This window comes from Astyanax mexicanus, chromosome 15, assembly GCF_023375975.1.
Source record: "Astyanax mexicanus isolate ESR-SI-001 chromosome 15, AstMex3_surface, whole genome shotgun sequence".
Classification (NCBI taxonomy): domain Eukaryota; kingdom Metazoa; phylum Chordata; class Actinopteri; order Characiformes; family Acestrorhamphidae; genus Astyanax; species Astyanax mexicanus.
The window spans coordinates 28,987,108-29,000,372 of NC_064422.1; the positions used below are offsets into that span (position 1 = coordinate 28,987,108).

The following is a 13,265-nucleotide window of genomic DNA, read 5'->3' on the forward strand; positions in this document are numbered from 1 at the left end:
TGCACAGAAAAAAAGGTATTTACAAATATTTGTTATTGGCATTAATAGAGTAAGCACAAAAATGAAAATTAGATACGACATATAAACAAGATATTAATTCATATAAAAGCTAATTAAAAGTTAAATGTATAAATCAGGATGATAAGACAATAATGTGAGGAGAGGACTCGTTTAATTGAATGAATTTTGCATAATATAAACACCAAACATTATTTAAAAATGGAGAATTCATGTAATTAGCTTTATTATTCCAAAATGTTTCAATGCATATTGTTTTTGAAAAATGGCAAAAGCTTTATCTGGGAGACACAAAATGTAGCTGCTGTTCTAGAATGTACATATTGATCTATATTTGAATATATTGATCTATGTCACTGTTGTGCACAAAATATACATATACAAATATATTTATAATATACAAAAATAGACAAATATAAAAAAAAGATTTAATTCAATTATATTTTGCAGCATTTCTATTGGTCCATTCCTCAGGATATTTAAACACAGTATCATCAATAACAGCGGCCGTATTCACATATACTCTAATCTATAATAATCTATACAAATCAAAACCAGCAGATAATATGTACTTTCTGTTTTGAATTCATAAACAAATTAACAATTTGACTAAATTCAAACCTGAACATTTGCCCAGCTCCATTTTACACTGTAAACATCTTATGTAGGCCTGAGTTTTTCTTGTGCGGTTTTTTATGCGTATGTATGTGTAGGTCCCCACAAGGTGGTAAATACCTCAGGCATCTCTAGGTGACGCGCACATGCATATGTTCACTCACACGTATTCCTGTTTTCCTGTCTTTGCAGGGAACTGATTTTGAAATGTGTATTAGCTTCGTCAGGGCTGCCGTACTGCACCTAAACTAGCCTCACCCTTAATTCTAGCACAAAAACATGTATTATAATTTATTTATACGTGTATTTATAACAACATTATTCTGAGGACACAATTATAGTCCCCACAAATAGCTGAATGCATGCCCAGACACGCACATATACACACATTTTCACACACAGTCTTCCCTCCTCCCCATCACTTTGTGAATGGGCTGCTCCTCCTCCCTCTCCGGCTGAGCGCTTTAATTGTCGCGGCTCTTCGCGGAGGTACTTAAGGAGGACGCGCTGCTGCCGGATGGGAGAGATTAGTGAAGCTGGCCCTGAGAGAAACCCTGAGAGGAGCCCTGCCTGAGTGAAGCTGAAGAAATGCACGTGTCTGTATCCGTGTTGCTCGTGCACTCGTGGCCGCTGCTGCTGCTGCTGCAGGTTTGGCTGAGTGGAGCTGGGGCATGGGGAGCCCTGAAGAACGATGCCACAGAGCTCCTGGAGGAGTACACCGAGGATACCCCACATCCAGAGCAGCAGAGGCAGCCCCTCAACAGCAGCAACACCAACACCAACAACATGAACCAGGCGAAGAACGGGGGCAGGAGGTCGTCAGCTAACAGCCCCACTTACGGCAAGTAACCTATTTCTGACCAAATCATCTTTTATAGTTACCTGTTTACTCAAACCCCTCAAAACAGCTTCATTTACACACATTTAAAAGCCTCTGAAGAGAATTAGACATCTAGCAGTCATAGCTGTCTAGCTCTTCTGACGTTTAAATAGCTGATATACACATGCTAATTACTGCAGATTTGATTAATTAGTTCAGTGAGAAGGCTTGAATAATCGATTAATTGCTTTAAAGGCTAAAGTCAACCCTTTTTTAATATTAAGCTTTACTTACAAAAAACTTCTCACATAGGATTGGCCTTTTATTCTACTTAAAGTAATTCAGGTTATTCTGAATCAAAAAGTTTTAGCAGTAAAAACGAAGGCCTCCTCTGTAGGGACCAAACCTTGAAATCTTATTTTTTTACATAAATAATAATAATTATATATATATATATATATATATATATATATATATATATATATATATATATATATATATATATATATATATATTTTACCAATTTCTCCAGTTTATAATGTCAGAACATTTCATTGTAAATAGTCCAAAATGAAATTTTGACATTACCTTACAATAAAACTTACAGTCAAACTTACAACTTACTGAACAGGAATTAAGCTTAGTCATTAAATTGGAAATTTTCAATTGATAGGAAAATACGAGTAGACTTATTACTTAATCCCTGTCTGGGAAATGAACCTTACAAATTTCCCCCTTATTTCCTTTAAAATGAATTTCAGAGAACGAATGTGTAAATTTCATATTTTCTTTCCTTTAAAGTCCTTTAAAAAGTGGTTTAAACCATTTTTTCTAAGATTCTTTATATTTAACAGAGAATGTGCACCATGTCTGTGTGAAATGTGTGGTTTGGGTTAAGGCTCATTGATGGCGATCCTCTGGTTTAGGCTGCCCAAAGGCCCCCGAGGGTGATAAAACCTGGGTCAGGCATAGCTTCTCTGTAGCAAAGGACAAACATGCGTGAAACTGAAAGCTGGGAGATCGTTTTACAGAGATAAACGAGATAACTGAAGCGAGTGTGTTTTTTTTTAACAGTTTACATCCTATTAAATTTGTAGTAATAACTACACTTTTGTAGTTTTTAGAACATTTTCTCAGTATTCTTTCCATACATTAATAGAGTGTATCGTATCAGATATTTTAATACACCGTTGCATCTTTCTGAGTCCTCCTGCAGGATATGAAAGTGCGAGAGGAATCAGCACTTGTGTGTTTCAGGCAGGTGATGTACTGATAACTCAGTGTTTTCCTGCCATTTCCGCACTTTTATACAATTAGTCAAGGTCTACATAACTATCTAATTGCATCAGCATGTTCTCAAGTAGAAGAGCATGTCAGAGTCTGTGGGGAAATTTCTTGAGGGTATTTGAAAATTGTTATTTAAATGCAACACTGTTTTAGCGAATGACTCCCACCTGTGGTTACTAAGCTCTGCTGAAAACTCAACCGTTCGCTGAGTTTTCACCTGAATTATGGCCGTCATTGTTGTCAGCACCCTTCTGATCATTTAATGCTTCAGTTTGGGAATACTTCAGTAGCTGGAGTGTTCAAATTAAGCCCAAATTGGTGCTTTTTAAACAGAATTACAGAAAAAAGTGACTGAAGTAACAGATCCACAAGAACTGAATCCATAAAGACAGAGCCTGTTATACTTCAGTTATATAATGAAGATAATGGAATTAAGGCAACAGGCATGTATCATAAGCTAATCTGTAAAGGACCGTCACACACCCTGCATCCCCAAGTGGGGTTTGTGTTCAGTCTCTAGTGGACAGTTTGGGGTTATGCTGGATGTGCTGACCTCGCTCTGGCCGGCATCCAGTCCCTTCCCACTCTCACAGCGAGGGGAGCGCTACGACTGGGCCTTCATAAAACAGATCAGGTTCTGTAGAAAGGCAGGGAGAGAAAACCTGAACTCATCACACACACATAAATCCTTTGTTGTTGTGTGTGAGCAGAGCTGCAGAAGGAAACAGATCCCTCCACAGTATCACTGCTTTTGCTGACACCTCCAACGCTTTCTGCTGTAATTCAGCGAGGAGCCACTGCGAAATGAGTAACAGCTTGTGGATGTAGGCCTGGAGCTGACGTGATAAAGTTTGAGCAGGGCTGAGTTTTATGTTTAAACCAAGAAAAAATAGCAGGTGTTGAAAAATAAATCTCATTCACTTCACACTTCCCACTGAGGTGCCAGCAATCCCACTCCAAATGATGATAAAGGTTTCTTCAGCAACATAAATAAAGGTTTTTAAATGGTTCTTGGCTTTAGGAAAAATGTTATAGAATAAGGATGACTGGATTTTTTGTCTCTAAAGATGCTAGCCAGTGCAGTCGTCTATTAGCCCACGTAAAAGAATTGGAATTTAGTGTTCAGCTATCCAATGACGGATTGTGTTGTATTAAAATTCAAAAAGTGATATAAAAAGTTCATAAAGTGATATTTATACTATTTTAATATTACTTAATAAACTTAAATTAAGTTGGTTAGAGGTTCTGATTTTTTCGCTTTTTTTTTATTTATTAATTGCCCAACCCTAATTGGAGGAAGCACACACTAGCCTTCACTGCACAGGTAGCATGTAAAAGGATGTGCCTAGTGGGCGGCAATTACAAATCATTAAACTGTGAAGACAGATTATGAAATATCTAGAAAATTGGAGAGCCCACATATCAACAGCCCCATACCAGTGTTTAATAAGTAAATGTAAATGTAGCCCAAAACAAAGTGTACAATTTGTTCCTGGTCTTATTTGTTTCTTTTGTGTTCCTTGTGTGTTCAGGAGCCTCAGAGCTGAGCTGTCGTGAACTGCGCTCCACCCGCTACATCACCGACGGCTCCTGCCGCAGTGCCAAGCCAGTGAAGGAGCTGGTGTGTTCGGGCCAGTGTCTGCCTGCTCACCTAATGCCCAACTCCATCCTCCGGAGCAAGTGGTGGCGCAGCAACGCATCTGACTACCGCTGCATTCCGGCCCATTCCCGCACCCAGCGCGTCCAGCTGCAGTGCCCAAGCGGCCAGAACAGGACCTACAAAATCCGAGTGGTGACCTCTTGCAAGTGCAAACGCTACACCCGGCACCACAATCTGTCGGACGCCAAGGAACCTTCCCAAAAAACACGGCGCAACAAGAAGCACACACGTGTCCAGCAGACACGAGGCCGGAGCAGAGAGCCGACTATCAGCAGCAACTCCTACTGAAGAAGAGAAGGAGGAGGTTTTCTTTGTATACATGCACTCTCACTCTCACACATACTCACAAACATTACTGCATACTGCCCAAACGCCAGTGCTCAAGTTCGAGGGAAAGAAAGTTGAAGATATCTATTAAAAAAGGATTATTTTTATGGAGTTAAATGCCATTTTCAGCAGCGGCTGAAGCTATCTTACATTCATTTTTCACGTCTCCAGCGTGTTTAAAAAAAACGCCTCACCGTTTGCCTGACCCTTTCACAATGAATAATTCCAAAGAAAACAGATGTTTGATTACCAAATTCCTGAGGACTTTATCGGACTTTTGCTTGAAAGGAGGTACGCTGTTGTGGGAGATTACTCTAGAAAACCCGGTAGTTGGCGTAGTTCCTGTGGAGGGCCTCTCTGACCCAATCCAACAATCAGTTCACTTTCCTGAAGTTCATTAAAAGGTTAGCTGAGATGAACATTGACACTGAAGTTAACCGCCATAAGCATGACCGAATCCACCACCAGCAGTGCTCCGAACTTGTGGCCGAGGTGAATGTTTGCATAACTGAAATGAAGTCATCACATTTGGGGCATGGTGTAGCTGCGTACGGTCCAGCTGCCCAGGGCTGCCGGACCCAAGGGATGACTGGCCGATGACACGTTGCTGAGATCCAGCATTTCCAACCCTGGAGCTCCTTTGACAGGCTGGGAATATTAAGCCAGCCACCAGAATTCCCACAGCCTTTACCTTTCCAGAAGTAGCCTTATAGGAGCTGTCAGCTGAAGCCAGCCCACTGTCAGTGATGGAGAGTGGGAACAGTTATGTCAGCACTCCATGATCATGACTCCCCTAGGGCCCAGAGCACTAATTCCACTGACCCAACTTGTCCCAATTACTAAAGAGTCCCATTCCTGTGTTTAGGACTTGGGCCATAAAAAGCCATTTCCTCTAGACGTGGTCAGTTCCTGTTTGTCTGAATAGCAGAAAAAGGGGCCCACATGTGTGTAGGAATCTGGAACAATTGGGCCTGTTCATACCTAAAAGACTTTTCTGGAAACCATTGTAGTTTTATTGGTCAGTTGCAGTAACAGGGTGGTTGGTGTTATCGATGATCTAAGTCCGATAATAATGAGCCTTAAATGGAAGCACTGTACAGAATGTAAAATTGTGTAAAGTTGTGCTTGTACATCTTAGCTAAAAGTCATGTAAAAGTCATGTTTGCCTCGCCATTATGAAATGTTTCACTTATATATATATATCACAGCGTGTACAGTATATAAGCAAAGAAGGTATTTAGTGGAAGGTGTCTGATACTAAAATCAAATGTGGTTGAGGAATGGCTGCTCTGCAAACCCGCCCTCTTTCCATAACTTCCTTCAGTAAAAATGTGAAACGTGAAAAGTGGCATGCATGTAGAGACTGGACTCGCCAAAAACAAGAAACCATTCCCTAAACATCCTTCTGCCTTTTTTTTCACAACCCTGCTTAAGCTATGAGACTAGACAAAATGAAATACTGAATTGAAGTGAATGTGGGTGTATGTTGATATTATGCCGGATGTACAGTAGAACCAGTCTGGAACCAAGTCTTTTTTTATTTGTCTCGATATCCAGCGCGCCTGCCTCCAGTCCATGACTGAATGAAAAATATTTTGCTTACTTCCACACATTGTTCAACACCACCGTTTTCTCCCCATTATGTTTTCTCCCCATCTCTGCTTTCTAAACAGTACTGACTGTGTTTGCTTCTTTTTCAATTGTGTGTTTGAATTAGAAACTGGAAGGGATTTCTTTTTTCATGTTTTCACGTTTTTATCATGTAAGCAGAATCACCATGTATAGCCTGACTGTATATACTGAACCTGCTTGGTCTCATGAAGCGTAAAGCCCTCCAAATGACTGAACTGCTCAATGGAGGGACCCACGCCCTCTCCGGCTTGGAGAGGGACTCGTACAAAGAACGAACTGCATATTTATTTTTTAATGTCAACATTTAAATTATTTATGCAACCTTTTTTGTAGAAAATAGCCATTATTGTACTATATGAAATAATAGTGAATTTCCTAACAAAAAGAGAATAAAGTAAAGCAAAGTATATGAGAAAGACGTGTATGTGTCTTTGTCTGTGTCTGTGTATTTGTTATCTTTCTGACTCTTTTCACGAGTGCTTCTCTGGCTGCCCCTGCACGCTAAGCCCTGTCTCTCAGCGAAGCCTCAATAAACAATGCGCTGCAATTGGGAAGTGGCTGCTTTGTTGCGCTTTGGAATGTCTAGCGAGATGCCTACAAAAGGCGAGAAAAAAAGAATTTGCACAAAAGAACTGGCATGTCAGACATGAGCAGTTCAGTCCCGGCAGCAGCACGGGGAACTCGGCCTGTACACCGCCATTCAGCCGTTTGTTTGACAGGCTTTAGGTATTACTCACGAGCCCGGCTTTAAAGCGTAAAGAAGAGTACGACTGTCAGCCTTTTCTTACTCCACTTAATCTTGATGGCCTCTGTGTTTGTCATGTCTGTTACACACTCGAGTGCTGCGTGTAAGCTGCTTGTGGAGGAACTCCCAACGCGCGGCTAACTAGCTCCAGCCTGTGCAGTGCACAAAACTCAATGAGGTGTTTATGCTGTAAATCATACAAATTAGCATTTTCCAAACTTTCACGTAATGTATGGCAGGCCTTTGTGGAAAATAGGGGCTAATCAAACACAGAGGAGGAACCCAAAATTTAGGGGGGAAAAGAAAGAACGACCTTCCAGACTGAATGGCTTTCTTTTCCTGAGCCAATATTCAACAATAGTTACCTAATCTCCCGGGTTCATCTATTACAGTCATTTTCAATATCACAATCAAGCCGTATCCAGAGTCACTTTACATGCCATGCTTTCACTCAAACGCAGCTGGCAGGCATAGACATTTCCCAAGTAATTTAAGAACAAGTGTTGGAGAGCGACACATGAGTACTACCTAAAGAAATTGATGCTGACAAAGCATCTGCCCTGAGTTACGGCGGCCATACGCACACTCGTTACTCTGCACTGACCTGGCACAGTGTTCCACAGCCACGGGGAAGTCAAGGGTGGATGGGCAGACATGAGACTGGCTGTTGTGAGTCGGTTTAACACTTCAGTGGCTGCATGCTGTCTCATACTCAGCAGCTCTGAACAGGCCTCCAGCACCAGGAGTGAATAGAACAGAATAAGTGCTGCACTTTAAGCCGGGCTGTTACCATAAACGTGTAACTGTATAAGTATAATAATTTATATAATTCATGATGATAAGGCATTCAATATAAATGTACTGGAAACAAAAACAATGAATAAAAATGATTAATAATTATAAAAAATATATAATAAATGATTATGTGATTTTAAATAGGTGATGTCAACAGGTGCTTGTAATCATGACTGACACAGACTGTTAGATGTGTATTAATAATTGAATCTTAATTATTTCTGATTTGAGGTTTTCAATTACGTTTGATATTATTTTGTGTTACTACACAAAATAATATCAAACGTAATTGAAAACCTCAAATCAGAAATAATTAAGATTTAATCATTTCTAACCTAAATATTGCCTAATACCTAATATATAACCTAATATTGTCTTTATAGAATGTGTTACAGCCCTGAAATGCAGTTTGCCTGACAAAACATGAAATATCTCTGTAAAAGCAGGGGTTTCTTGGGTGAGCTGGATGAGTTGAAGTGAGTTGGGTGATATTTACACTTCTCATATGGTCGATGTCCCATGAAAAACATGTATCTTCAAAACAGCAACTTCACAAGAAAGAAAAAAAAACATTTTTAACTTTCAATAGAAATAAAGAAAATGGAAAATTTCTATTGGTCTATTCATCAAGATATTTTAACAGAGTGCAAGATTTTGTGTGTTCAAATTAATTTAACAAACTAAAATTGTCAAAAATAGAGATACTTTTTTTATTGGAACGTGACAATATGTTTTTTATGTTGCTATAGAGATGCCTTAATATGAGAAATAAAATCATCCTGTGTAAGTTACATAATAAAGAAAGATAATAAATCCTGCACCCAACATCTGTGGTTACACATAGGTATACACATATACTTTAAACTCCCCCTTTCTCACTATTAACTTCCTCCACCTAACAGCACTATGTTGCTGTTGCTCTTTATGATCTGATCAGCAACACTTAATCAAACATTATCCAACATCTTACACAAAAGTTGTTGTGGCCGTTTATAAGTGAATTTGATGTGACCAGTATTCTACCGTTTTTCATTATTATATAGAAATGTTTTTTTTGTAACTTTACTTTGGTTGAATTATGCAGAAATTTAAAAGAAATCTGTGGAATTCCTTTAACTATATTGTTCTCAAGTCATTTACATTACACAGATGGATTGCTTAATCTGCTCAGCTATCACAGTGATTGATTGTTCACACTTTTTAAATTGGCATTTACAGTTGAAAAATAGTATAATTCAGTTTTATTGTGCATTAAAATATTCAGAGAGTTTAAACCAGAATTTAGAACATTACAATCAAAGCATACAAAATATCTTCATTAACATTATAATATATTTTGCCTATAGTAAGTCAAAACTATATAACTTGATATAAGCATTTTAAAGACTTTTACAGAGGTTAATTTTCGAAAGAGCTCGTTCACACTCTCTGATTAGTTTTTCTTCACCTCATTTACCCTTTTGTCTTTGAGATTCACAATCTACTAAAACTTGTTTAACATCAGAGTCTCATAAGCCAGCCCTTTTATGTGAAATTCACTTTCCACTGCTGTGCTCGAACCATTCCACACGTCAGTCAGAAGATTCCACTTTTGAAATGCTCATTTAAGAGCTGCCATCTACTTTGATCCTGATAGTGCTGTGGTCAGATGTCTCCAGCTCGCACACTGTTACTGTTTGATTGTGGTGAGATGCTCAAAGAGTGTTTAACAGATCCAAATGAAAAGCAAATTCAATTATGGAGATCGAGTGTCACCTTTTGAAGATGATCAGGAGATATATATTCGTAAGTGGATGGCGCTTTGTCTTATATAAACAAAGAACATCTTTTTGTGATCGTCACTCGGATTAGCAGTAATAAACATAAACAGACACTCGCTGCATGCTGAGTGCCTCATTCAAATTCAGCCCAGGCCAAACAAGCCTTTAAGGGTTTCCATCAAGATCACTTTCACATTAGCTTAACTGTTGCGCTTGTTTTTTTGGACACGCCACATTTTTTTACACAAAACACATGACTTTGGAAAGTTTTGCAGGGATTTTTTGAACCTGAGATGCTCTTGCAGCCCAGCTGATGCACCTAAATTTTCGAGTCAAGGCGCTCCAGAACAGGAAAAAAGAGATCTCATTTCCGTAAGCACATGTGGGCTATGACGGATGTATTCGGAGACGGATGTTTGCACTGCGCTGGCCACTCCCTTTATCAGGTCATATGTACTAATAGCTTATAACAAATCTAAAGCAGAGCAGCACTTGGCGCAGACCTGGGGACCACGGAAAGCACAAGTTGAACTAATTTGCAGTCCTCTGCGGTGGACGGTGCTCCGGGGATAGTGTTACCGAGAACAGAGAGAGAGGGATGCTCTGCAGGAAGAACCTCAGGTCATGGTCATCTTGAGGCTGGAGGGTCCTCTGACATTAGCTTCGGCAAACACAAGTCCTCAGTGTCCACAAATCACCCCGTAAAGCAGAGCTCCAGGGCCTGAGACGGACAAAGGGCCACACCTTGGCAGGGTGCACTGCGATGGCCCATATGTGGTGGCCCTGTGGGAAACGCCAGGGGAGCGGATGGACGGTAGCATCATGGGTCAGCAGCACCCAACGAGCCAAAACAGCCAGAGCCAAGTGGAGGCATGGGCCGAGGGCCAGCCATGTGTGGGGAAGGAAATCAGAGGGGGGGAGGGAGTGGAAGTGGACAGTCAATAAACATTCGGAACAACAATAACCGCAAACGAAGTCTGCTCTGGATGAGCTCCGGAGGAGCACATTTCACTGGTTTGATTGCTTCCATTTGGAGCCAACGCGATAAAACATGCAAGAGGAAAAAATATTAATGCACGGCCCTCTTGCACAAATAAATAGGCCCTTGTCGAGGCACAGGGGGCTCTGTGCGATGTGTTTGTGTGGGAAGCGAGGTAACATTCATTGCATTGCTCTCCGCAGGGCCTTGCCAGCAGGGTGTTGAGTCTTGGCCCTGGACCGCAAGTTTGTTTGTTTAAAAGATTACCATTCGTCCAAGTCAAACAGACACCTTGAACATTTTACCCTGCTCTGCCAATAAACACATGCCAAATGGTGTGAGAGCATGTGCAGAACATTCCCGTATACGAGAGGGAGGACAGGGGGCCAGGTAAAGGCCACCACATGCATGTGTGATGTCATCATGTGTACAGCAACACATGATATCATGGACTAGCCGTTGGGAACAAGGCTCACGAGTGGGAATGGTGGAAGAGATGCTCATGCAGGGGTAATTACGCTAATTTAAATGTGACTTTTGATCCCAAATCACACATTGTTTAATGCCTCAATTTAATTATAATTTAACAGTTATTTTCTAGTTAGCATCAACTTTAAGTATTAATTCTATTTGTTAGCTGCAAAAATTAAATAATAGTGTTTATTTTGTTTGCACCTTAGACCCTTATACTCCGTGGGCCAGTGTCCCAAAGAAAGAAAATCATACATCTGGACTACAGTGCATTTGTAAATGAACCTATTTATGTTTGGAAAGAAGAATCTGTTTTAGAGAACGCTGATATAAATTACATTCAGCTTGAAATTGAAAATTATATGGGTAAAATCATTAAATCCCTGCCAAAAAACCCAGCTGGTGATCCAGAAAAAAAACATATGCTAGATTTTTTTATGGATGAACTGCTGCACCTGAGCTGGATTGCTTAAATTCCTATGGAAGCCAATTTCCAGCATTGGAAAAAAATAAGGTCATAATTATGAGAGTATTGAAATGAAATAGTTAGTCATTTTTATGAAATATTAAGCCATAATTAGGAGATTATTAGTTATAATTATAAGATGGTAAGCTATGATTTTTGGATAGTAGGTCATAATTATAAGATGCTAAACTATAATTGTTAGATACTAAGTCAGAATTATGAGATACTTATTCATTATTACAAGATGCTAAATTATAATTATTAAATATATTATATTATATTATATTATATATTATTATTATATATGAGATGTTAAGCTATAGTTATAAAGTCAAAATGAGCCTATATACCCCATACCTTGTAACTCATAATTATGACTTACTATCTCATAATTATTTATGAGATATTATTTAGTATTAATTAGTGTTATTAATTAGTGTAGGACCCTTAAGGGCTTTCATACATACTAGAGGCTAAACACCACTGGTACTGTAATACATACAGGGAACAGGCCAGGCAGCTGCAGTTTGGGGAAGCTGAAGGATGTGTGTGAGCAGTCAGTCAGCAGGAGCAGCTAAATGCTAATGCTAACACTACACTGACCAGAGGAGGACCAGAGCAGTCTCTACAGCTACTCTTCAGACCAACCACACTTTCCAGTAAGACTCAGGAATAATTAGAAAAATATATATTTGTTTTAGTTTGCTCTTATTATAGTGGTAAACTAGGCTAGGTTAGGTTAAGCTAAGCTGTGGTGCTACTATAGGTATTGTTTTTAAAATAAACAAACAAGCCAATAGAATCAAAGGTTATCTTCGTTGTTTTGATTTCTCTGTAAAAATAGAAAATATAGGATGGTAATTAGGCTTGTAAAACCACAACTGAGTATTTCTATCTCAACCAAACAACTTAGCTAGAATTTAATAATAAAATGCTAACCCTAGCTAACTTATCTACACTATACCCAGTCTATTATTTGACTTATGACTATGCATCCACAAAATACTATATTAGAACTGAAAGTGTGACTGCATTGTAAGCATGTTTAATGGGTTTAATAGTCATGGCTTTAATGGGATATTTTCCAGCATTATAGGAAAGGCTGTTAACATTAAGTCAATTAACCACCACTGAAGTAGCAGCACATTCCACATCTATGCTTAATTATTGGTCAGCAAAGCTATACTGTGCTCCATTTAAAGCTTAGATCAGCCCCAAAAAATCCAGCACGCGCACGTTCTGCTCAAGCCCGACCCAACCTGTCCCATAATAATATAATATAATATGTTTGCATGCAATTCCATGATGTTTGGATGCTCATAATATTGTATTATGTGTTATTCTCAACTTGTATTGCTAGCCATGCTAACCTGGGACCATGCTACCAATAATAGCTGAGATCTGAATGTTTAACTGGAACTTGGCCTGGATGATAATGTAAAAAAAAAATCAACTTTTTTTTTAATATTCTTCAAATAATATGGGATTCTCAAATATGATTAAAATTTTTAGTTCTTAGTTTTATTTGTAAATAGACAATACCATTTAAATTGATGCCCACACTATTTTTTACTTTAATTGCATTTAATTTATTTGTACATTTAGTTTTTATAACGAACAGTAAGCAGATCACTTCAACCTTGTATGCAGCTTTTATATTAAACACTGTACAAACATAAAGTGCTTTGTA

General features: G+C 39.0%; 1 protein-coding gene and 1 long non-coding RNA gene across 2 annotated transcripts in view; both read left to right on the forward strand.

Moving 5' to 3' along the window:
* The first annotated feature begins 1,111 nt into the window (after positions 1–1,111).
* Positions 1,112–6,775, forward strand: sost (sclerostin). The gene is made up of 2 exons (XM_007259138.4): positions 1,112–1,474; positions 4,273–6,775. The coding sequence occupies exons 1-2, from the start codon at positions 1,222–1,224 to the stop codon at positions 4,686–4,688; spliced, it is 669 nt and encodes a 222-aa protein (XP_007259200.3). The 5' UTR covers positions 1,112–1,221; the 3' UTR covers positions 4,689–6,775.
* A 5,337-nt stretch (positions 6,776–12,112) lies between these two features.
* Positions 12,113–13,265, forward strand: part of LOC111192349 (uncharacterized) — a 78,236-nt gene continuing 77,083 nt past the window's right edge. Inside the window, exon 1 of the long non-coding RNA XR_002649843.2 lies at positions 12,113–12,234. This is a non-coding gene — a long non-coding RNA (uncharacterized LOC111192349). The remainder of the gene's footprint in view (positions 12,235–13,265) is intronic.